This window comes from Pinus tabuliformis, chromosome 2_1, assembly GCF_031772625.1.
Source record: "Pinus tabuliformis cultivar Carrire ecotype Pingquan chromosome 2_1, CPIR1, whole genome shotgun sequence".
Classification (NCBI taxonomy): Eukaryota; Viridiplantae; Streptophyta; class Pinopsida; order Pinales; family Pinaceae; genus Pinus; species Pinus tabuliformis.
Genome location: NC_142299.1, coordinates 827,274,213 through 827,301,485, shown reverse-complemented (window position 1 = coordinate 827,301,485; position 27,273 = coordinate 827,274,213). Strand labels below are relative to the sequence as shown.

Below are 27,273 nucleotides of genomic sequence, written 5' to 3'. Positions count from 1 at the left end.
TTTGAAAATTGAAAATTGTACTATTATAACATCATAGCAACTCAGAACTAGCAACGTAGGCAAATCCAAGTCCAAGTGAGATCTGCACGAGCCGAGCTCACTCTCACCATCGGGTAGCATAGGTCTTGAAACTGTTGATACACAAACTAAAGAGCATATTTTAATGATTGAGATCACAGAAAAAGTCAAGAGTGAAACCCTGGTAGTTCTTTAATGAATCTCTAGCTAGTACTACTGAGGTTGGTTTTTACTAATTAGACTTAATTTCTCAATGCAAGGGAGTCATACCAATCCGGTAGGGATTATTTATAATATTTACAAATTATTGTTATACATATTTATATAATTAATAAAAAAATATAATTAAATATAGTTAATTATAATTAATCATATAAAATCATAGTTAATCGTTTATTCAATTGCAGTTAGAAATAATATATAATAGGTAACCGTGATTTAAGATATTGGCAGGTATGAAACCCTAGGAACCATTATAAAAATTACAGATAGCCATAATATTGTCATAAATACAACAATCGTGATTTGTGGTCAAATTATGAATCAACAATATGAGACATTACCATTGGTACAGTTTGTGTGTACACAACGTCGAAAATGGAAATATATATATATATATATTATATCGAAAGTCCTATATATAAGTTTTTTGCATGAAGTAGCTTCTGAACATTAATATCTTAAAGCTACACTGAAAAATGCTTTACTTTGAGTGAAAAAGAATATGCATATCAAGACGGATACAGTGATTAACTAACGAGTTACCTTTTGATGCACAGGAATGACATCTGATAATTGATTGTTTAAACCAAGAGCAAGAGATATTCTTGAGTTACCATTTAAGAATATGTTAAAATAAGGACAACCTTGCTGCTGTTCTAATATCTTAAAGCTACACTGAAAAAAGCTTTACTTTCAGTGAAAAAGAATATGCATATCAAGATGGATACAGTGATTAACTAACGAGTTACCTTTTGATGCATAGGAATGACATCTGATAATTGATTGTTTAAACCAAGAGCAAGAGATATGTTGAAATAAGGACAACCTTGCTGTTGTCCACAGATACCAGATGTAATTTATGATAAAAATATGTAGAAAGTGCAGGTTTGGAGAAAGGAAAAGCAACTGACCTCTGAGGAAGACCCATTCTGTTTCGCTAAACTAAACCGAACAACAAAGCTTCAATCTGCCTTTGCCGAACAAACTTGCTATCTTCCTTGAAATATCTTGCTGTTTGGATGGCGTTGCAAAGTCAATGTGTAATTCGTTACAAAAATTTCAGTTCAAAGTAAAACATATATTTCAAGATTGTTAAAATATTTTAAATGGTTATTACCTGATGTTGCTTTGGCTCATGCCCATTGCAAGAGACATATGTCTGAATAACATTTATTGCCCAGTCTTTAGACCTGGCAATAAGATTGGATCACATCTGTTTAATAGCATGAAAAAAATTTAAGCAAATTGTACAGTTAACAATAAACAGAAACATAGGTAAAATAATACCAAATGCAATACAAACCTCTGCGGTGCTGAGCCCTCCTTTCATGGCTCCACGTTTGAGCTTCATTTGAGCTTCTTCTGACATTGGAGTGTCATCCGAACTCACTTTTCCTACCAGATAATTAACTACCTATTACTCTGGGATCACCCTTTTCACTGGTTGATATCTCTATTCTATTCCGAACAATCTGCAACATGATGTGCTCCATTGAGACAATGACGTATATATATATTATATATATATATATATATATATATATATATATATATATATATATATATATATATATATATATATATATATATATATATATATATATATATATATATATATATATATATATATATATATATATATATATATATATATATATATAGGTTCCTCTGGTACTTTGAGGTATGTTCTATTGGATAAGCTTTAGTATTCGAACGACATGCAGCATGACACGTATTATATAACGCGTCCATTTCATATATGGGTACTTGTTTATCCACCACATTTCACTCTGAAAGAAATATTCATCTTCGAAGGGTACAATCACATAAAACTATTTAATTAGAAATTATTGAATAATTTATAAGAGTGTTTTTTTTTTTTTTTAAATATTAAAATAAATTTTTAAATGTGCACTTTATTAATGTCAGTGGAACTTTCCAATTTTACATCAAAATTCCATAAATATATATTTATGGTTAAGTCTATGTAATATTTGAAGTTCTATTTGAACAACTAAGAAATGATTTGCTCGATTAATCAATATTTTTAGACGATAGCTTTGCAAATTTTAAAAATATTTTAGAATTTAATGAAAAATAAGGCGATCAATTGTTTGACAATTGGTTTAATTTTAAAAATACATATAATCTTTTAAACTGAAATCAACATTAAAAAGTAAAATAATCTATCAATTTCAAACTCAAAATGTAGTATGTTTAATCTAGATGTAAAATGCATACCTCAAAGGACTAAAGTATTTAGATGCTCATTTATGCATATAGAGGTATCAATTTTCATGTGTGTTTTGTGTATAAGTAGGTATGTATATTTCATTTTTTTGGTGAACAACTCCTATGCAACATCAAACTCTACCAAACAAATTATGTTAATATATATACACATAAAATTATTTATATTTTATTATTATTAATTTTTTATTATTATTACATAAGCTTATCTAATAATGATGTTAACAATAATGCGGGAGCCAGAAATTAATAACGGACACTGTCCATTGATTAGGAAAGCTCTCTCATCATAGCTAGTTATCAGTAGATTTTGTATAGCACTATGCCATAATTGCAATTCCCTATAATCCAACCCAATGTATATAAGGTTGTGGACGGTATACCTGCCCAATAAGGATTAACATCTGCTATCTGTTGCAAGGATTAATGCACATCCACAGATGGTGACACAGTTCTAAAGATATCATGCAAATAAAAGGTATCGGCAATATAAGTTTTCAGCAATAGTGGTTTGTTTTGTATTTCCTAGATTGGATTGCAATATATTGCTGAGTGGGTTGTGTTCTACGTGCAGTAAATGAGCTAACATGTACTTTGGAAATTATGGACGACACTACCAGACTGCATTTAAATGAAGTAATTGGAAATTGTATATATCTGAGAATTACACAGAAATTTTATGAGGTTTCCTATCTTGCCATATTAATTAATTTAACATATATAACGCTTGCTATGAATCAGGAAAGATGTATTTGTAAAAATATTAGTTAATTTGTTATGAATCAGGAAAGATGTATTTGTAAAAATATTAATTAATTTGTTATGAATCAGGACAGATAAATTGATAAAAGTATTGATTAATTTCACATGATTGTTATGAATCAGGAAAGATGTATTTGTAAAAATATTAATTAATTTGTTATGAATTAGGAAAGATGTATTTATAAAAATATTAATTAATTTCACATGATTGTTATGAATCAGGAAAGATGATGTATTTGTAAAAATATTAATAAATTTCACATGATATACAACGCTGGTTATGAATCTCATTCATGTAAATTGTTGTATTACAGTAATATGTAATGTAAAAAAACACAAAGAACATGTTAAAATGTAAAAATATTTTGCTAATTAATTTCACATGATATACAACGCTGATTATGAATCTCATTCAAAAATATTTTGCTAATTAATTTCACATGATATACAACGCTGGTTATGAATCTCATTCATGTAAACTGTTGTATTACAGTAATATTTTCATGTAAATTGTTGTATTACAGTAATATGTAATGTAAAAAAACACAAAGAACATGTTAAAATGTAAAAATATTTTGCTAAGATTGATCGCTATCAAAAGGCGGACAAGAAAATGTCTGATTGTCAAGCTTCAACCATGTTGCAGGATGCCTTTCATTTGAAATACAGGACAGAAATAGAAACAGTACAAACACACATGCATAAAGACTTTCCAGCGTTCTTTCCTGAACCCTTACACACATTACCCAAGAAACAAACACTAACAAAACAAGATGGCTTACAACAAGCTCATTATGACTAAAATTTGAAGCGACAACAGAAATTTAAAATCTTCTCTTAGCGATTTGAAGTAGCAATGGAATTTAAAATATTGAAAGTACATTTTCTTGGTAAATGAGTGGAAATTGCAAGTTAAATAGTTCTATTACAGTAAGACCATAATCTGAAGAAACATATTCATATCACTTTTGCATTTGCTGTGTACGTGAAGGCTGCCATGTTCCTCGATTTTGTAATGTGTATAACAAATAGTTAGTTATAATAAAATGATAACATTGTGAATTGAAGAGAGGACATATTTGAGACAAAATATGTTGAGGCATATGTTGATGTACCTTCCATTTGTTAGCCGACATGTAATAGTTCACTATCTTCATTGAGTGTGAACTTACTGTGAATTTTGAAGTCACGTAACACGTATACAATGGTAGCTTTCTATTGCAAATATGCCTCATGTGACATTGCTTTTAAATGAGGAAGTAAGTCATGTAATAAGGGCTGCCTAATAATGCACTGTACAAAGTTAGTTGTAATGGATTCTATTACGACATTTATACAATGCTTGTAGATGAAAGGGCAATTATCATTGCATTGTGAACAGAAAATTGTCCCATTGGTTATCGCTATGGATGAATTGACTGGGGAGTTACAAATTGCACAAACAGGTTCGAAAGGAGTTGAATATGGATTTGTTGCCATCAGAATACCTTCGACCTGTTTATAAAATATTCAAACGTTAATCTACATTATTACATGGGAAATGCAAAGCTAGTAAAAACACCATTATTGTTATACTTACAGCATAGGTAGATGTAGCTAGTTTTCTGAGATTGTTTACTGCATCTATGTTAAGTTCAGTCATGAACGTTGACTTTGATGCTCTGAATATTATTTCTTTTGTGTTTACATTTTTTGTTAAATTTTTGAAAAGGATGAGGGGGAAGTCTCCTTTCTGTAGTTGTTTTTCCATTGAAAGGAAAAATTGTTCATACATGTCAAACAATTGCAACTGCAAGAGAGAAATTGTTATCTATTGAAAAATACGAAAAGTAATATGCAAGTACGAAAAGTAATATGCAAGTACAAAGTAATATGCAAGTACATTGTTTGTATGTGTTGAAAAATTGCAAGTGCAAGAGAGAAATTACAATAACTATAGACAAATTACAATAACTTTATATTGAAGTGATGCATGTTATCTACTGAAAATTAGGAATAAGTGACATGCAAATACATATAGTTGCATTTTCATTTTCAGAATCTCCATCTTTGGTATGGAGTATGTAATGCAATCCAACCCGTTTGGCAAGTGTAACGGCTGCAGCGATTGTGCCAATTGGGTACATTTCTTTTTTGTTTGCAAATTGCCTAATGGATGTACTGGGAATGAAGCGATATTCTTTGAAAACTTCAGGTACAGTTTCTATGATACTTGATTCATTAAGCAAAATTATTTTGTCACAGTCACCGCGATCATAAACAGTTTTAGGCAATATCCTGAAATTTGTAATTGAGATGCTATTGCCTTGCAAAATTTTCTGTTCATGTCGCTCCTCTAAATGTGCAGGTACAGTTAACGTTATAGTCATCATTCCTTGAGCATCTGTCAAATCAGCTCGTAATATTTGACGTGATTTGTTTGCTTTATCAAGGAATGCAGAATAGACAACCATTATGTCTCCAAAAAATAGCTGCCCAATTCTACGACTATTGAGATCTTCAATTGATACTTTAATTGGCAGTATCTATTTTTGCCTATAAAAATTGCTTAGTTAGATACTGCTATAAACATTTCTACAATGCTATGTTTCTCCTAAAAACTGAATAAGTATAAATAGATTACAATGTTGTGTTTCATATGCATACCTTTTTGATGTATCATTTTGTACATTTGTTGAATCAAGTTTTGTTGTGATTGTTTCAGTTGGACTAACACAAGTAAATGCACATTTCAATATGATTTGGCTATTATCACATGTATTTTGTGATAAGCAATCAATAAACAAATTATGATATCTAACCTGTACATGTCTTCTTGCTGCATTGTCTGGGGGGACTTACTACAAGTGCTTTCTCCACTCGTCCAACATTTTCTAATTTATATAGATTTAAATATACATATGTAAAAAGAGAATGCATATATAATAAACATTAATATTCTAAATAGAAAATAGCATATTTGTATAGTTGTCATAGACATACCTTTTCAAAACAAGCGGTTGGCTTGCCTTTTCTATTTGAGCTATGCCCTCTATTTCTTCAATTGTTTCTTTTCCTTTTTCAGAATTTATGCTATGTTATAGAATAGCAACATATATTTAGTTCAATTTGAAAGAGCATATAGAAGTAAAAAGTCAACAAGAACATTAAAACCATAGAACCATACATATGAAAAAATAGAATGCATATATAGTAACCATTAATATTCTAAATACAAATTAGCATATATGTATAGTTGTCATAGACATACCTTCGCAAAACAAGCGGTTGGCTTGCCCTTTCTAATTGGGTTATGCATTCTATTTCTTCAATTGTTTCTTTTCCTCTTTCAAGATTTATGCTATGTTATAGAATAGTAAGATATATTCAGTGCAAATTAAAAGAACATATAAAAGTAAAAAGTGAACAAGAACATAAGATCCATAGGAAAGGAAAGGCAAGAAGAATATACTCTGTTTGTTTATGTTCCATGTTGTTGTTCTTTTTTCTTGGTCGTTTTGTTCAATTGAAAAAGGTTTTACTGGTACAATCTGCATTCATAAATAGATGAGGTCATATCTGGAAATTTATGATAGGATGCTTGTGTTGCTTAATTGAAAAGGGTTTCATTGGCATAATTTGCATTGATGAATATATGAGGTCATATATGTAAATGTACGATAGAATGCATAGTATGTATAGTGTTATTATTTGGTTTAGTACAAAAAGAATATTGTAATATGCTTTAGTAAAATAGAAATGGTAAAAACAATGAGGTATTGCAAAAATGTCAAAATTTGCAATTTTGTAAACTGTTTCATGTGTATATCATAGCTGAAGGACAAGAGATATTGTATCATGATCAGACCAATATGTATCCAATATGAAAATTCTATATTTTATATTAGCTAGATTTGCCCAAACATGGTCAATGAATGATTTATGCATGATATTAGTTTTGTCAATAAGGAAATGAAGATTGTAGTTTTTCATGTAGGTTTCTAGCTTCTTTGTTTTTTGATTGCAATGTAGCATATCAATATTGAAGTCCCCTAATATAATTATGATATTGTTTAGATCTAAGTGGCATAAAGATTTTGCAATGACATTCAAAATATTGTTTACATTTGCATGTGGCGATGCATATATATTGAGCACTGCAATTTGTAATCCGTGAACTTTTATTTTTGCGAGCAATGCTTCTACAAGTTGCTCTTCAAAATGGGTATGTTCAAGGATAATGATATTTTTCTTTATCAATATCATTACTCCATGCTTAATGCAACTTGAGATGCAATTGAAATTTTTGAAATATTCATTTTGCATACACAATGACATATGTGTTTCTTGTAAGCATAAGATATAAGATTGCATTGTGTCATAATCATTGCATACGTCAGTAAGATGTGCATGAAGATTACGAGTGTTCAATGAAAGAATAAGGATGGATCGCAATGATTGTATTGATGAAGAGTCATATTCTAATGGCCATTTTGCAGTGGTTTCCAAACGTTGCATTTCACAATTTACTTTTTGCTTAACCTTAAAATTATTGTCTTTAAGAGGATTAAGCAAATACAATGATTCTATGTTTCTGACACGTGATAGTGTTGTGTATACTAGGCCATGCACTTGTATTCCAGTAGGGTCGAATGCAAGCCTATCCAAGGTTAAGCCTTGTGATCTATGTATTGTGAATGCACATGCAAGTTGAATTGGAAATTGTTTCCGTATTTTCAACTGGGCCATCTTTGATGTGATAGGCATTGCTTTTGATATTTGCAGTATTGGTGTCCAATTATGTGCTATGTCTGAAGTATACAAATAAGCCATTTTTCTAGATTGTCGATGACCAATATTAGGGTCGTGGAACTTAATCCATAGAACATCGACCTTATCTGTATGGGTATATGATTTAATTATTCCATCTGCACCATTTACTAGCCCATCTGGTGCATCATAATTGCAAGCATACATTTCAACTAACATGTTCAACTTTATCAGAAGTTGCAAAGGAAAAATAGCTGTATGTTGATGTGTTGGGAAATTGTCATTATTCTCCTCATTTTCATCAATTGCATTAATTAAAATTTCTTTGCCAGACATGAGCATTAGCATTTTCTTGTTATGCATTGCAACATCTTTGTTTTTGTAAAATAAATAGGGAAATGTCGGATCATTTGGTACAGGGCGCATGCAACTTGAATTCATATATGTTATATCATCATATGTTTGACAATTTGTTCGCATTCTATTTAAAACGGATATGAATCTCTCATTTGTTTGTCACATAGTCATATGCAATTAGAAGCACTTGACATTATCCTTCTAGAAATCATGTGTTATTGTTTGATTGTTGATTATTGGTTGTTAAAAAAATAAGAGTCTTGAATAGGTTGTGCTTGATAGAAATCACCACAAAATATGATGTCAATGTTGCCAAAGTATTTGGTTTGGACATGTTTTATGTTTCTGAATCTACTGTCAATAGAATATAAGAACCGACTACCAATCATTGATACCTCATCTATGAAAGCTAGCTGCAATTCTTGATATAGCTTTGATAAGTTCTCCAATACTTCTTTGATGAGTGGGAACAGATGAGACTTGTTAAAAGGCATTAGCAATGCAGAATGGATTGTTGTTCCACCTGCATTATATGCAGCCTTTCCTGTGTATGCTAATATTAGACCTTTTGGTTTCATAGGATCAGTTGTGTTTTGTGAATCATAAATTCGTATAAGCATTTGGAAAATTGCTTTTGCTGTGACTGTTTTACCTACGCCTGCTCCACCTGTAATAAAAAGGTAAATTGGTTCCTTGGGGGTTTTTTTTTTTAATTGCAACGTCTTTTACAATTGCTTGTTGCTCTTTGTTCAACATTCTTGTAAGTTTGTTATACTCATTGTTCTCCATTAAAAATGGATGGGCAGTAATTTGAAATCCAAGATTGATTTTTTTCTTCATTTCAAACTGTTTTGGAAATTGCAAGTCCAATTGCAAATCATATTCTTCATAATGGAAACTGTTCTCTTGGTTTCGCATATTCATTTGGTTAGTATTCAAAGAACTAATTTGCTCATTTGTTGCAGTCTCTAAATCACCCTATGTTGGATTGATGTTATATGTAAATTTGGCTTCATTGGCTTGAATTGTTTTTTCATGTAATGTATATGCAGAGAGCCACGTAGGCAATTCTTGTTTCAATGTATTTTCACAATTTTCAAATGGCATATATAATAATAATTTCTCTCGATATAAGTTTTCAATATCATTGTGTTTGTTATATTTGACAAATCGTATAACATTTGGTTTTTTCCTTTTAGATATGGGTGTGCCATCTTTCCTGTAATTTGATACAAATTCTGCAAGGCAGATTTTGCTAATGGAACTTGGGCGTCCAATGTAGTAGTCAATAATGGAATGGCACATAACATCTTCTGAATCATCAAGTTCTTGTTTCAAAAGAATAGGCGGTTTAAGCATAAATGTGCGTTCATCAACTGGAGATGTGTTTATGAATATACATTCCCTTGAAATACAACTCAATGGCAATGAAAGTGCTATATGCACTGCTTGTTGAGCTGACATTTGTTACAGATTGAGTAATGTATTTCCAAGTTTACGAATCATTTAGATAACATCAATTTCATTTTTCTGATGCTCTTTGCATATTCTTCTAAATGCATTTGTCATAGACTTGTCAATTTTGGTGATATATGAACTACAATATGATGCTGCGGCATATGCATTTAGCACAAATTGTGCATCTGTATTTTCATTCCATAAAGTAGGCATAGCCTTTGCAAAACTGTTATTCCAAATGTGTGAAGGTTTTCATTTCAGGAAAATTGTTGGTTGCTTTATTGTATGTTGTAATAGTTCTATGTACTCACTTTCTGTTAGTCCTATTTCCAAGAGGAAATTGTCATGGGTTATTGAATCATTGTAGTTTGTTTGCTCCAAGAATGCCAAAAGTGATATTGATTTCTCGACGATTTTTTTATTTTGTGCATTGGTTGGCTCGATGATCATTGTTGATTTCATTGGTGGCATGGGGAAGTTGTATCTGCAGTTTGAATTTTTTCGCTTCTTACAACTTCTTGTATGGTGATGTTTATGCAATTTAGCAACATCTGGCTCCAAATGATCTGTATTACAAGTTATGTAATTGTCAAGAAACTTCTCAATTTCTGAATTGCTTTGTTTTCCATAAATTGGAGCATTCTCTATCCATAACAGTCCATGTTCATGTTCATTTCCTCTATTTTGAAATTCTGTTACGAAATAGTAATCAGATATTTTTTCAAAGAATGTAGTATCTTGACATATCATTCGCTTTACAGCATTAATTCTATGTCTATAGTACTGGCTACATCTGACTGGATATTTTCTTATAAGGTAGTCAATGTCATCATCTTCTAATATATCAATAGCATTTTTACTTGATTTATTTCTAAACAATGTGACCAGTGTATCTACTAATGGTTTCCATCGATGTTCTGCACTTGTAAATGTCACAAAGAAATTTGTAGGTCCCAAATGTCGTATCATTGCAAATATGTTTTTCTTAATTTGTTCCAAATGATCAGAAGATATGCGAATGTTTTTGAAATCTATGTATCCAATATCAGATTTCAATAACTTTTCAAAATTTGCTCGATACTTGACATCTTTTGCTAATATTTTCCTGCCTTTTAGTTGTCCTTTTCTTATTCATACCCATATGCAAGAAAGCACTTTATCAATTATTATTCGCATTGCCTTGAAAAACAAATTTGTTGTATGATATGAGAAGTCACCACTTGCTCGTAACAATTCCCATTGTACAATTTTTTGGTAGCTAAACATGTTTGTGATGTCATGATCACGTGCATCGCCATAAAATAATGTTGGAAAGTTCATTTCTTCTGCATATTTGTCCTTGAAAATCCCCAGTGGTCGTTGTCCTTTAGCAGGTGCTAGTTCAATAATCTTATCTTGCAAATCGTAGATGCGTTGTGACTCTATTAATCCATGCACCAATGTTTCAGTAGGTGCTTCGTTATTTGCATCACTGTCTGTATCACTTTCATTGTCCCTATTTGAATTTTGTACAATGTATTCATTATTCTCTTGTAAAACATGGGCTCAATTCTCATTTATACAATAGTTCTCAGCTTTATAAAGACTTCTAGAGCATAGTTCATTCAATGCTTTCATGACAATAATTGGACGTACTTTACCTGTTTGGTATGCATTTTTGTATTGCAATCGTCTTTTTAATGCAACTGCAATTGTCATTTTATCACTTAGATATTGTGGCGATGCTTTTTGCACAACGTCCATATGAACTGGTACATTGATAATTGATCCTGTTAAGCCAATTTGTGATTGCCTATATCCCCATTATCTGATTTGTGCAAATGCAATTCTCAATGACACAAGTCTTTCTTCTAGATTTGAAAGTGTATTTATAGTTGGAAATGGAATGTTACGTCTTATTTGTTCAGGTGTTGCAAATTGTGGAAGCTTTCCATTCTTGAGTGCTTTTTTGCAAGCAACACATATGTTTTCATTGCTGAAGGTCCTATTGTTCAATGTCAAATTCATATGCTTTTTTTGCAACTCTATAGTGAAGAATCTGATATTTTTTGCAAAATGCAATCTGGTACAAACTGCACATGTATTCCTAGGTGTGTCCTCGACTTGTTCCATATAAATCTATACTGCATCTTTCTTTCTTGTCATTCTTGACTTCTTATTAGAAGATGCTTTTTTTCATATGTCATTGCATTTGCTTCTTGTACGTATGAATTGCTTCATTTGGTGATTACTAAGCTTATGACACCTGGGCAATTTTTGTAAGCAAGATGCTATTTCATATTCAATCTTGTTATTGAGATGTATCCGAGGACTAGATTGTTGATTTTGGAGTACATGCTTATGACAAAAGATGTTATCATTGTTATGTACATTGGTGCATTTGCGTTTTGTACGTATGAATTGCTTTAGTTTGTGATAATTGAGCCTACGATGCTTAGTTGGCTGCATTTGTTCTAAATGAGATGCTATCTCAAATGCAATATTATTGTTAAAATGTACTTGAGATATACATTGTTGTTTTCCTAGTATATATGCTTATGATGCAATTGATTACAATCCTCTTTTGCTTCCATGTACACTTGTTGAGAATTATGAACATATTTTTGTATCATTGCGTGGTAGTGAATATGTGATGTATCTGTCCTGAATGACATGATGTTAACAATATGATTGCATGTCGAATAAGCAGAACTGTAACTGACAAAGTTATTAGCAACAGAGGACCATACCTAGATATTGACTTTGAATATCACAGATATCCATTGCAAGCAGAATGGTCCACCTTCTACCTCTCCTTTCCCATATGGCATTGCCATATTTATGAGATATTGTTGCCAGTTGTTATTTGCATAGTGTATCACATCAAGTACTAGGTATTGTTCTAAACAATGTAATGCATCTCGATTCTTATCCATAAGTGCATTGCAAAAAGATTGGACAATGTAAAGTCGCAAACACTGTGCATCGAATTCTGTTGCCACTAAATAGAAAATTGTATTAAAGAGACTTTCACCACAATTAGATGTCATTTGCTTTGCGATCGTTAATTCATTTAAAAGCATATTATCTGCAATATGCATCCAATGGCTTTCAATATCTTTGCAAATATATGACAGGTAGATATTAGACTGGCTGCAAATGCATATTGGAAACTTTTGGTAAAGCAATGGTTCATAATGACCACTAACAGGATTTGCATCATGAAAGAGAATGCAATATGGAATTGTATTTTCATGTTGATTAAAAAGAAAATATCTTGTTTTTCTTGTCAATGACCAAACTGCAATTTCTACATCTAGCCATTTAGCTAACCAACGTATGAAAAAGGTATCGCCCCATAAACCTCGATCAGACTCCTTTATATTTGTAGATGCATAACAATGCATTCTATGAAGATATGTACCAATATCATTAATTCCATGTAACTCATATAGGAAGTCAAGTGCTAGTTCATACTCATATGACTCTATTGCTTCAACATCATTATTGTTTAAGCAAAAAAGAAAATGTTCTATTAACCCATTTCGTAGTTCATTTGAAGTATAACGAAAATGTAGAAGCATTTCGAATGAGTCAAATAGACAATCTCCTACAGTATATGAAAATGCATTTAGTCTAAAAAGACCATTTCTTTTTAAGACAGTATCAATGCTGTCAGGCAAAATGCATTGTAATCTGAATTTGTAACTGTCAACATCTATTATTTCTTCCATCATTTGCAATTGCTTACCAGACTTGCCTTCTGCAATTGTCTTCTACAGCTTTGCAAAAAATATTGATCAAATTAGCAAAAAGTGAAGATGATTGTTTTGAACAATATATATATATTAAAACAATAGGCTTTTGCATTATGTTGCCAGAAAAATACCAAATTTCTAGCAACAAGTCATATTTATAAATAAATAAGGAATTGGAAATGGGGAAATTGCTTTGCAGAACAATATAACTTGACAAAAGGAAGCAGTGGAAAGACATAATGAAAAAATGCAGCATAACTTTGGGAGGCAGGGAGTGACAAAGAAGCTCCAAAGGCAATGAAGCTTTTGTCTAAACTCTTACCTAACAAAATGACTGTGAAGATGCCTCAGATATTTAAATATTCTTCCAAATTTCTCATTTTAAATACAGGAAGAATCCTTAATCGTTGCTTGGAATCCCTTGAGGAGGAGGTTTTGAGAACCTTCTAGGTTGATGGGAAACTTTTTAGTTTAATCTATTATATGATTATATATTACTTCACATTTTATGACTTTGTCCTATTGTCCATAATCATGCTTTTGTTTCCATCCTTCTTTTATTCAAAAAATGAAGGCCATAGAACAAAATTTACCAAACAATAAGTATGCATAAATAATCAACATAAATCTATCTTATATAATTTCAATCATTCATATTCATATGAACAATAAACAGGAGGTATGTCATACGGAAGGTTTTGGGTTTGGAGATGAACGTCCACTTCGTTCATGTAAAGGATCTAAAAGGTCCCATGAGGCATGACTGTGGGAGTAACAGTTTGACTAGAATAAGTGGATCCTAGAGTGGCTACATAGCCTTGCATTGGAAAGGGGTTTTGAAACATGGCAGGTTGTGACATTGAAGGTGGATTGGGTCACCTTGGCCGTAGTGCGATTAGCCCGCAGAGCCTCTTGAACAATCCACTTGGGGAGAGCCCTCTCACATAATAATACTAATGATTGTGAACAAATATTATGGACAATTGGAGGTTTATTTTCAAATATTTCAAGATTTCGAGCCTTCTGCCTATCCCATACTACAAATAAAGGTAATGCTTTATATCTACTTTTTCGATCAAACCACCACTTGAATAAGGAATCCAATGAATCAAAGGTGCTTAAAACCCTGAACATGTTACATTAAGCTACTCAAAACCTCCATAAACATAGGGCAGAATATGAAAAGATGTGAAACATCCTCCTAGGAGTTATAATAGAAAATACACCTACCCAGGCCTTTACATTACCATTGGAGATAAAGGAAAAAAGTCAAAGGGTTTCTTTATAGTATGTCCAATGTCTATCACTTTGGCCTTCTAAGTTACTCGTATTTCATTTTCTTTTATTATTATATGACCATAACAATGCATCGATGCAATAAACCATTCATTTGTAGTTTCAAGGAGCCACAATCTAAATTATATATATTAAGCGAAGAGAGCTTTGGACACAGTGAAATTACACACATGCGGCAATTATGTTATTGAAATTCACCCTTGATACTTAGCTTGATAATTTGACAACCTATATTTATATTATAATTCTGATAGAGTTAGGGTTACTCTTATGAGTGAGGAATGGTAGTTTCCAGAGTTGAAATAGGCGTAAATGCTATCATTTTCAATAAATGTTTAATAATTAATAATGATAGGCTATGATATAGACATTTTTGAATTACTTGATAACATGCTCGATATACATGTTTCATAGGGTGGAATTTTAAATTTGATGTGCAATCTAATATTATATAACTAATTATTTATTGTTTGATGGCTCATTAAGGCTAATCTACTAAACTATAAAGAGACTTGCAACTTCAGGTCATGTTCTAACTTCTCTGTCTAAGAAACATTATATGTCTTAACAACTCAATCTATGACATGCAAGCAATCTCTCAAAAAATTGGGACCACATCCTTCGGAGTAGGATTTAAGTCATGCTCGCACTCCAAAAGTTCAGAATATCTTATTGAAAGTAGAATAAAATCCCTTAAAAAATTTCATGCATACAAAAAGTATACAGATCACATTCTCCTGGATACAACATTCTACTATATACAGATCACATTCTCCTGGATACAACATTCTACTGTCCTCTGTAGTTAGCTATTGACATCTCAACCAACATGACAAGCCTACTAATAATGTAATGCAACTTGGAAAACTAAAGAGATGTTGGTTATAGGTGGCCTCTTGAAAGTTCACTTGAAAACGCCCTACAAAATTACTTTCCTCTGTTCTCAGAGTAGGCAATATCATACTCGCCAGTTTCAAAAATACCTTGGCCTTCAGTAACTATTTCAGAGAGTAGCACAACTTTAGAGCTACTATGTTGAGTAAGTGTATTCTTGGATGTTGACGAGTGTTCACTGAAACTACTTTATCATCACAATCCTTTTTTTATAAATATGTAAAAGGTAATATCCATTTTCATGAAAGAGAAGAAGGCTTTTTGTGTTTCTTCCAAAGAAGATATGGAATTATCCTTATATAATATCTCACATAAATCATTAGATCTATGAGGCTAGTGTCACCTCTCTCTTGAGAAAACCTCGAGTGCCTTCCTTTCAGGCTTCGGTTGGCAGTAGGTGGAAACAAACAACTAATGCCAACTTTGTCATCTGGCCATTCCCACTATATTTAATCCGTTTTTGAAATTTTAGCCTGCTTTTCTAATCACCAAGTTGTGCAAGGAGACCAACTGGCTCCCCTTGAATTAAGGGGATCTCTTTTACATTATATTTGTTTCAAGCAGCCACAATATAAATTATATATATTAAGTGAAGAGAGCTATGGACACAGTGAAATTACACACATGCAGAAATTATGTTATTGAAATTCATCCTTGATACTTAGCTTGATAATTTGACAACCTATATCTATATTATAATTCTGATAGAGTTAGGGTTACTCTTATGATAAGGTAAATATGAGGTGTACCCACTAGGAAATATTAACTATTATAGTATAAATGATGACATCGACTTATAACAATGTAAATTCATCTATTGGTTAGTGAGGAATGGTAGTTTCCAGAGTTGAAATAGGCGTCAATGCTATCATTTTCAATAAGCGTTTAATAATTGATAATGATAGGCTATGATATTGAGATTTTTGAATTACTTGATAACATGCTTGATATACATGTTTTAGAGGGTGGAATTTTAAATTTGATGTGCAATCTAATATTATATAACTAATTATTTATTGTTTGATGGCTCATTAAGGCTAATATACTAAACTATAAAGAGACTTGCAACTTCAGGTCATGTTCTAAATTCTTTGTCTAAGAAACATTATATGTCTTAACAACTCAATCTATGAGATGCAAGCAATCTCTCAAAAAATTGGGACCACATCCTTCGGAGTAGGATTTAAGTCATGCTCGCACTCCAAAAGTTCAGAATATCTTATTGAAAGTAGAGAGTGCATAGGTATAATAAGTGCATTAAAAACTATGGATATGGATTGATAGGTCTAAATTTTCACTATCCAATGATCTAGCTTCTAACCAAGGAATACATGAAGGAGTACAAGTTGCCTAAAAGAGAATAATTAGACCAATAGAAGGAAATTCAAGAAAGATGAGGATATTCACATGCACATGACATACATTAGACTGATTACAAACTCAACAACGTCCATAGGAGCATCACCTTCTCAAAATCAGTTTGAATATTGGTTGCATACATACATGTAATGAATTTAGTTAGCGGGAGATTGCTAGTGCCCAAATTTTCATATTTTTAGCACTTGTCCAATACATTTTTGTCGATATTTTTCTCATTTCCATCTCATATTAATACCTTGTTCATACACAATGATTCATTTTTGGTCAATCTATGATTATCCTATTAAAATTCCATTTCAGTGTTTATTCTTATGAAATGCTTATATTTTTAACAATGGTAGAATAAGTGTTGAAACTTGCTAAATAGTTATTGCAACTCCTATGTGTAGTATTTCCAACTCTACTTCAGTATAGGTGTTTCAATTCTTGAGTGTATTTTATACAAATTTATTTGAGTTATGGACATAATTGCTACAACTTTGATTTGTTGCCATCATTGATACAAATTTGTTTGCAACAACTCCCACCTCACTATGACGTGGATCTTGCCTCAGTAGGGATGCTACAACTCCCCCCATGGTTTTTGTTGCAACTCTTGAGAAATTATGCTATAATTCTATGACAAGTATTCCAAGGTATCAGTGAACCGAGAAATTGTTTCCCATGAATTGGAAAGACAATAAACAATCATATTTTGTCATGAAGATGAGTAAAAATAGAAGATAGGAAACTAAAAAAATATGATGACTCAATCAACACTTGCCACATAGCTTATTAAATGAACTTATGCCTAATTTTTGTTATCTTTTAGAAAATTGATGTAACAGGATGGAATGGAACGATCTGATTGACATGGATCTCCATCTGTTTTTTTAATTAATTTAGACAGAAAAAATATGTATAAAAACATTCACTCTGCTTCATAGACACACAATGGTTGATGAAGGGCATATATATGAGAATATGATTCTTTCTATTTTTTCTACAACATTCTACCTTCCTCTGTAGTTAGCTATTGACATCTGAACCAACATGACAAGCCTACTAATAATGTAATGCAACTTGGAAAACTAAAGAGATGTTGGTTATAGGTGGCCTCTTGAAAGTTCACTTGAAAACACCCTACAAAATTACTTTCCTCTATTCTCAGAGTAGGCAATATCATACTCGCCACTTTCAAAAATACCTTGGCCTTCAGTAACTATTTCAGAGAGTAGCACAACTTTAGAGCTACTATGTTGAGTAAGTGTATTCTTGGATGTTGACGAGTGTTCATTGAAACTACTTTATCATCACAATCCTTTTTTTATAAATATGTAAAAGGTAATATCCATTTTCATGAAAGAGAAGAGGGCTTTTTGTGTTTCTTCCAAAAACGATATGGCATTATCCTTATATAATATCTCACATAAATCATTAGATGTATGAGGCTAGTGTCACCTCTCTCTTGAGAAAACCTCAGGTGCCTTCCTTTCAGGCTTCGGTTGGCAGTAGGTGGAAACAAACAACTAATACCAACTTTGTCATCTGGCCATTCCCACTTTATTTAATCCGTTTTTGAAATTTTAGCCTCCTTTTCTAATCACCAAGCTATGCAAGGAGACCAACTTGCTCCCCTTGAAATAAGGGGATCTCTTTTACATTATATTTACCTTGAATACAACATTGATGAAATGATTACAAGGTTTATACTCTGTTGTGGTTTTTATCATTATGATTTGGGTGGGTATCCCTTGAAAAGAAGACAAGAATCATCTGTTATGTGTGACAGGACTTCCAGTGCCTACACAGTACCTCACCTCATCCCCACGCAATCCATTGATTTTGTGCTTAGGTTTATTCATTAACTTCTCAACATCTGGTTTTAGGAATATTCTTGTATATGCAATTGGGTCTATAACAAACAAAACACGCTGTAGAAATTGGCCCTTGTACGGTTCAAATACAACTCTAGAAGCTTCACTGGAATAAGAAATATGCCAATGCTGTAAGGAATAACAACTGTTCATATACTACCAATTTATTTAATTTTTAGAGTGCATCTAAAATTGTTTAGGAAAAAAAACAATTTTAATTCATTAAGAAATTGTTGTTTCCTTGTTGCAGTCCTTAATTTGAATAGTCATACAATGCTTGCAGGTATTGGATGGTCGACAGGGACCCCTATTGACTAATTATGCCAGACCACAAGTAGGTAAGATGTCATTAATGGTTACTACGGGATCAAAACTCTGTGAGCATGTATGTTGTCTTACTAAATTCTTTTCACTTTGCATCTTCAAAGCAATATCTGTATGAATTCTATGATTTTATTTTATTTAGAATCCTCTTAACGTGTATGTACATGGCTTCTTTTGCAGTAGTTTACTTAGCTACAAATTGTTTTGCAAGCCATGAAAACATTATTGGTGCAGAGGACTGGCCCTGTTTGTCTTTTTGTTTAAACCATGTTAGTCTTGAAAAGGGGGAGTAGGTATGAAAACAATAAAATATTGATAAAAATGAAACTCCTTCTATCTTCCTCCCACCAAACATTCAACATGTCAATGAATGTAGAGTTGTCTACCAACAGAGACAAAGAGAGTTCTTTATGGTTAAATATATGATTTTTGTGTTGATGAAGTCCACTGTTGGAAGACAAGCCATTAACCAAAGCCAAAGAATATGAAAGGTGAGATACGATCATGGCTTATCTCAATGGAAAATATCTCAATGGACATCAACATTGTTTTTTATCACATACTCAAGCATCTTGGCATGGACAATATGGGGCACATTAATCTATCAAAAGCGTAATGCCTACTAGCATGAAAACCCACTAAACACCGATCCAATTCGAGAAGAGATTGAAGGGAAATCTATGTTGATATGGATACTTCAGGTCCTAGGAGACTCCAGGCTAGGCTGCACTCTAGAATCTATGCCCCTTTTGGTGAATAATTTGCAAACTTGTCTAGTAAATTTGAATTGTTTTATTTACCCCTAAAAAATGTTAGACTAAATTAAATAACTTATATTAAAGAATAGTTGTGTTTGGAAGTCTCTTAAATACCATATTCTATTTTGGTTTAAACTGGAATATCAGAAGTGACCCTAACTACAATGATTAAACGAATTTAGTTCTGGATATATATGCAACCGTGAAAGAAATAGGCACCATGATTCAGACAATTGAAATAATATGTTTACTAAATATTACTAAATGTTTATAAAGATATGCTTAGTTGATAAAATAGTTAGAAGTGGATCAAACGCAAACGTCAATATATGTTTAGATAGACCAATGATGGAAAGCTAGAAACGAGACGAGGAAACATCAAAAGAGTGTAGTCAATCAAATCTACTTAAGAAAGAAAAGATTAGACGGGCTAATTGAGCACTAGAAAGTGCATCACATATTCATTGTTTGAGCTAGCATTTAGGAGGCTAGACCGAATCACTTGAAGTTGTATTGCTTCTGTGTTTATTTTATGAATTCCTTTCACCCTTCCTCTTTATATGTGAATATTGTCAAAGAATAACGCATACCAGAATACTGCAGTTTGCAACAGATCGCCAATTGAAGTGCAAACGCTGTCAAATTGAGGAAGCAGTGGAAAGACATAATGGAAAAATGCAGCATAACTTTGGGAGGCAGGGAGTAACAAAGAAGCTCCAAAGGCAATGAAGCTTTTGTCTAAACGCTTACCTAACAAAATGACTGTGAAGATGCCTCAGGTATTTAAATATGGTTCCAAATTTCTCATTTTAAATACAGGAAGAATCCCTTATCGTTGATTGGAATCCCTTGAGGAGGAGGTTTTGAGAACCTTCTAGGTTCATGGCAGATTCAGCTGCCCAGATAATTTTGATATAAAGGAATGAACTAAATTGCATGATCAGGGCAGGAGTTTTTTCCCTTACAGGACAACAAACCTGTGGACACTGCTTAGCCCAAAAGTCCTCTAACCAATGAGAGAGTACAACAAAAGTATTCCTGCATAACCAAGTGCTGCAAGATGTGATAGCTGAACATGCAGCCTATTTGGAAATAAAATATAAACTGGCCTTTAGTCAGGCTTCTACTCCTTAGCAAATTTAAATTCAGTTTTTAACTTACCAACAATGAATTGGGCATGAAACTGTCAAGCAGGGTTTGATACTAGTTAGACACGCTTCATGTTCTAACTTCTCTGTCTAAGAAACATTATATGTCTTAACAACTCAATCTATGAGATGCAAGCAATCTCTCAAAAAATTGGCACCACATCCTTCAGAGTAGGATTTAAGTCATGCTCGCACTCCAAAAGTTCAGAATATCTTCTTGAAATTAGAAAAAATGCGTTCTCCTCCTATACTAGATTATATAGAAAGCAGCTAGAAAAGCCATAAACTAGCCACCCCATGACCCACCCCATTTATTAACCCAAGGAAACAAACTGCATCCGGTAAGAACTGATGTATGGGAATCTTGGATGGAATCATGAAATATGAGCTAAGTGAGTTGGTGGTAATGCCTTAATTACAAACAGTGGTGCAAATATGAAGTCGCAAAAGTAGCCGATTTGACAGGAGATCCAGAAAATTTCACAAAAAATCTGAGTTTTACCGGGTTTGTACAAATTGCATATTAACGAGTAGATGTTACTTATTAGATAAAACCAAGTGGATAGTTCAACTTACAGTCATAATTTCTTAAGAATGAATTTGGAGATCAAATCATTACACAGCCAACGAATCGATACATTAGTCTTCTTCACAGGAAATCCAAAATCGAAGATTTGTATTTTCTAGATAGATACAATATTGTTCTATATTTTCCCTGCAAGATGAAAAACAAAGCAAGCAACCACGGCGGAGACAACATTATCAAGCTCAATCCAGTTAGGTAGTCATCAGACTTACGCAGATCACAATGGATTTTTATTCCATGTATGGATCTACAATAAGTATTGAAGGATAAATCTCAATGATTTCTTATCTCATGTAAGTATAATAAAACACTAAAATCTTGGGCATGACTTATTCATTCTGCAAACATAGAAACCCCTCTATAAACTCAATTAAATGTGACAGAATAAGAATGAAATTACCTCGAGCGAGTTCATGGCTCTACTGTCTATAATTTTGAGAATGTTACCTTCAGGAAACAAAATTAGCTTCATTATGGTTAAAGCTACCACGTAGGCAATATCATACTCGCCCAATAAGGATTAACATCTGCTATCTATTGCAAGGATTAATGCACATCCACAAATGGTGACACAGTTCTAAAGATACCATGCAAATAAAAGGTATTGGAAATAAAAGTTTTCAGCAATAGTGGTTTGTTTTGTATTTCCTAGATTGGATTGCAATATATTGCTGAGTGGGTTGTGTTCTACGTGCAGTAAATGGGCTAACATGTACTTTGGAAATTATGGACTACACTAGCAGACTGCATTTAAATGAAGTAATTGGAAATTGTATATATCTGGGAATTACACGGAAATTTTATGAGGTTTCCTACTTGCCTATGCAAGGTTATTGTGTTGTTACCATTTATTTGTATGTGAAAAACAAATGAAATATGTATCTCTAAAAATATTAATTAATTTAACATATATAACGCTTGTTATGAATCAGGAAAGATGTATTTGTAAAAATATTAATAAATTTGTTATTTGTAAAAATATTAATAAATTTGTTATTTGCAAAAATATTAATAAATTTGTTATGAATCAGGAAAGATGTATTTATAAAAACATTAATTAATTGCACATGATTGTTATGAATCAGGTAGAAATATTAATTAATTTCACATGATATACAACGTTGGTTATGAATCGTAAATTGTTGTATTACAGTAATATTGTCATGTAAATTGTTATAATTGTTGTATTATCAGTAATATGCAATGTTGATATTCATTTTTTTAAATTCATTTAAATCATTTTATTTATTATAAAATTCACATATTGTTAAATTTTAAATCAATCCAAAACTTTTTATATTCAAATAACATTTATCTATGGTAAATGATGATTAATCATCGACTCTTTTAACCAAAATTTCAATCATGAATTTACCTATATAACAATTTATTTTATATTCAAATAACATTTTATTTATCTATGTAAATGATGATTAATCATTGACTCTTTTAACCAAAATTTCAATCCTGAATTTACCTATATAACAATTTCTCAACTGTCATGGTACACTTTCCAAATATTAATTTATACTATTATAAATTAACAAATATGAAGTTGCTTAACCAATGAATGAATGAAGTAAAAAAAAACACAAAGGTGAAGTTGAGCAATCAATGAATGAAATAAATAAAAAAACACAAAGAACATGTTAAAATGTAAAAATATTTTGCTAAAATTGATCGCTATCATCTTACAATCATCCAATATTAATTTATTCTAAATTAAATTAAATAATAGTTCAGTTGATGAATCAATGAATGAATGAAGCAAGAAAAAGACCAAAGACTATATCCGCCCTGAGCTGGTTGTGGCCACATCCGACGGTCATTGAAAATATAAATGATGTGTCCTAAATTGGCCACGCAACCCACACATTGAGGCATAACTTAATTATGGACGTCAATTGGTAAAGCAATAGCACACTCCCTGTTTTAAATCAATGAATACTCACGAATGTATTGCAAGCTTCGGCAGACAATCAGAAACGGGGCATAGTCCTAGGTAACATATACCCGTTCCGAGTAACAGGTTTCCATAAGTCCCTAAAGACGACTTACTCCTCTTTTCATACCTCATTTTGGTAAGTCCATGTGAATTAAGTAATTAAGAAATTGCGATATCATTAAGAAATTACAATTTAAATGAATTTCAAAATTCAAAATTGTTTTTTGGAGAAGCATAACAGAAACAAGCTACTGTAATTATTTTTATAATGAAAAGTTGATGGTTTTTTATGCTGACAAAAAAAATTAATTGAATTTCGAAATTGTATCTCCTGGCACAAATTAACCAGATAAGATAAGCTTTGGGTGAAGCGGCGGATCAATGAAGAAGTGCCAATTAACTAAGGAAGTGTTCAGTCAAACAGTGGATCAACGAAGAAGTGCAAGTAGGCTCTCGGCTTCACTTCTAGCTCTGATGTGAATTGAACAGGTTGTATACAATTTGTTGAAAGCCACACGACGACGCCTCTATTATCAATGTGACTACATGAAAAACACTCACAGACAGTCACCACCTACCTCGTCATGCAAAAACACTCACAAACTGTCACCACCTACCTCGTAATGATATTATATACAATTTGTTGCAACCCACAGGTGGATGCCTCTATGAATGTGACTACATGCAAAAACACAGATGGCCTCAAAATAAATGTGTGCCTCAAGAAAAACTGTTGGCCTCAAAATAAAACTTAGGATATGATCTTCCAAAATTTATATAATAAATTTAAAGCTAGAACTTTGGTTAAAGTGGTAAAGTTAATGCACTGATCACTTAATGTAAAAAGAGGCTGCAATAAGAGGTGCATTCTTCTTGCCCAATTAAATAGTGAGGAAACATTGGTTAAACACTATCATGCCCACTTGCACTACAAAGTTAACATCCACTAATAATGTAATGCAACTTGAAAACGCCCTACAAAATTACTTTCCTCTGTTCTCAGCATAGGCAGTATGTAACTTCTCTGTCTAAGAAACATTATATGTCTTAATAACTCAATCTATGAGATGCAAGCAATCTCTCAAAAAAATGGGACCACATCCTTCAGAGTAGGATTTAAGTCATGCTCACACTCCAAAAGTTCAGAATATCTTACTGAAAGTAGAATAAAATCCCTTAAAAAATTTCATGGATGCAAAAAGTATACAGATCACATTCTCCTGGATACAACATTCTACCATCCCCTCTCTCTGTTAGGTAGTCATCAGACTTGCGCAGATCACAATGGATTTTTATTCCATGTATGGATCTACAATAAGTATTGAAGGATAAATCTCAATGATTTCTTATCTCATGTAAGTATAATAAAACACTAAAATCTTGGGCATGACTTATTCATTCTGCAAACACAGAAACCCCTCTATAAACTCAATTAAGTGTGACAGAATAAGAATGAAATTACCTCGAGCGAGTTCATGGCTCTGCTGTCTATAATTTTGAGAATGTTACCTTCAGGCAACAAAATAAGCTTCATTATGGTTAAAGCTACCACGTAGGCAATATCATACTCGGCACTTTCAAAAATACCTTGTCCACATGGTTTAGAAACTCGAACTTAGTTCATTGAACATCCACTAATAATGTAATGCAACCTGAAAACTCCCTACAAAATTACTTTCCTCTGTTCTCAGCATAGGCAGTATCTAACTTCTCTGTCTAAGAAACATTATATGTCTTAATAACTCAATCTATGAGATGCAAGCAATCTCTCAAAAAATTGGGACCACATCCTTCGGAGTAGGATTTAAGTCATGCTCGCACTCTAAAAGTTCAGAATATATTACTGAAAGTAGAATAAAATCCCTTAAAAAATTTCATGCATGCAAAAAGTATACAGATCACATTCTCCTGGATACAACATTCTACCGTCCCCTCTCTCTTAGATGTATGTAGAACATTCCAGAACAAAAATACAAACGCTCGAGAATAAGCAAGTATAGTGTCACCTCTCTCTTGAGAAAACCTCAGGTTCCTCTATGTATCATTTATTTTTTCCTAACAATGGCAATGAATTTAGCATGCAATAACAACCTAACAGAAGTCAGAGCTACTATGTTGAGTAAGTGTATTCTTCGATATTGAAGAGTGTACATTACCCATCCTTCTTGCTGACTGATAAACGGTATCACAGCAAACTGATTTCATTTCGTAGGATGAATCAATGTGTTGTCCACAATACAATCAAAACCAAAGTTATCAATGGTGGGTGTGATTTAACTTGGTAAACAGCACTATACGCAACGGCAATTCAGAATACCAATGATTTCAAACTAAAATAACAGTTCGAAACATAAATAAAAAATATGCTTAGTTGATAAACCAGTTAGAAGTGGATCAAACACACACCTCAATATATGTTTAGATAAACCAATGATGGAAGGCTAGAAAGGAGACAAGGGAACATCAAAAGAGTGTATTCAATCAAGTCTACTTAAGAAAGGAAAGATTAGACAGGCTAATTGAGCACCAGACAATGCATCACATATTCATTGTTTGAGCTAGCATTTAGGAGGCTAGACAGAATCATTTGAAGCTATACTGCTTCTGTGTTGATTTTATGAAGGCCTTTCACCCTGGCACTTCATATCTGAATATTGTGAAAGAATAACACATACCAGAATACTGCGGTTTGCAACAGATCGCCAATTGAAGTGCGTTTGCAACAGATCACCAATTGAAGTGCAAACGCTGTCAAATTGAACTGGACCTCAACCGCTGTAGCAATTCACTGGTCTGAAACCGTAATGTATAAAAGCAAAGACAAACTGTATCGTAACAAGGTAAACTGTAACAAAGTAAAGATAGAGCTTTTAAACAAGTTAAAGACAAATCTTTTAAATAGACACTTGTCACACATGCAAAAAGAAATGTATAATACAAAAACATATTTCACACACGTAAACTACCGTGGGGCCCACAATTTTACCAGCTGCCTGCCTCTCGTCCTTCATGCATACCCAACGTCTTTACCTCTATCTCTTTTGAATGTGCAGGAGTTCCGGGTTCACCACTGGATATTACAAGGCTTAACCCTGAACCCGGGAATGCGCCAGATGACCGAGAAATTGCATTTACGGGGCGGTTGGGGGAGGGTTGACCTAACTCGAGGTCTATTACAGACAAGGGGAGGCTACTCGGCATGCGTATGGAAAATTCTTGCTTATGGATCTTCTTGTTGTTATACTGCAGATTGTAGATTATGTGTGTTCATTTAACAGTGTTTACTACTTTTAATCTTTGTTCGATACATTAATACATTCCAGTCCTGTTAAGTTTAATTTTTTTCCCAGTTTCAAGTCAACTAAACTGATTTTAGTAAAAGCTCTTTGTAAAAAACTTGGCCAATTAATTTAAGAGAGAAAAATAAGCATTAAAATTAAAATACGGATGCAAGACACAGCTGAAATAGATTTCTTGAATATTTATTTCTTTGGATTAATAATCGTTTTAGCTTTTATCAAAAAAATAATTTT

General features: G+C 32.5%; 1 protein-coding gene across 1 annotated transcript in view; it reads right to left on the bottom strand.

The window, feature by feature from the left end:
- LOC149203201 (UDP-glycosyltransferase 86A1-like) overlaps window positions 1-26,941 on the bottom strand; it is a 29,820-nt gene extending 2,879 nt beyond the window's left edge. The window contains exons 1-2 of the mRNA XM_089401798.1: window positions 26,727-26,941; window positions 26,416-26,488 (exon numbers count right to left, since the gene is read on the bottom strand). Coding sequence (XP_089257924.1) covers window positions 26,416-26,488; window positions 26,727-26,941 — 288 coding nt within the window. The remainder of the gene's footprint in view (window positions 1-26,415; window positions 26,489-26,726) is intronic.
- Between the last annotated feature and the right edge of the window lie 332 nt (window positions 26,942-27,273).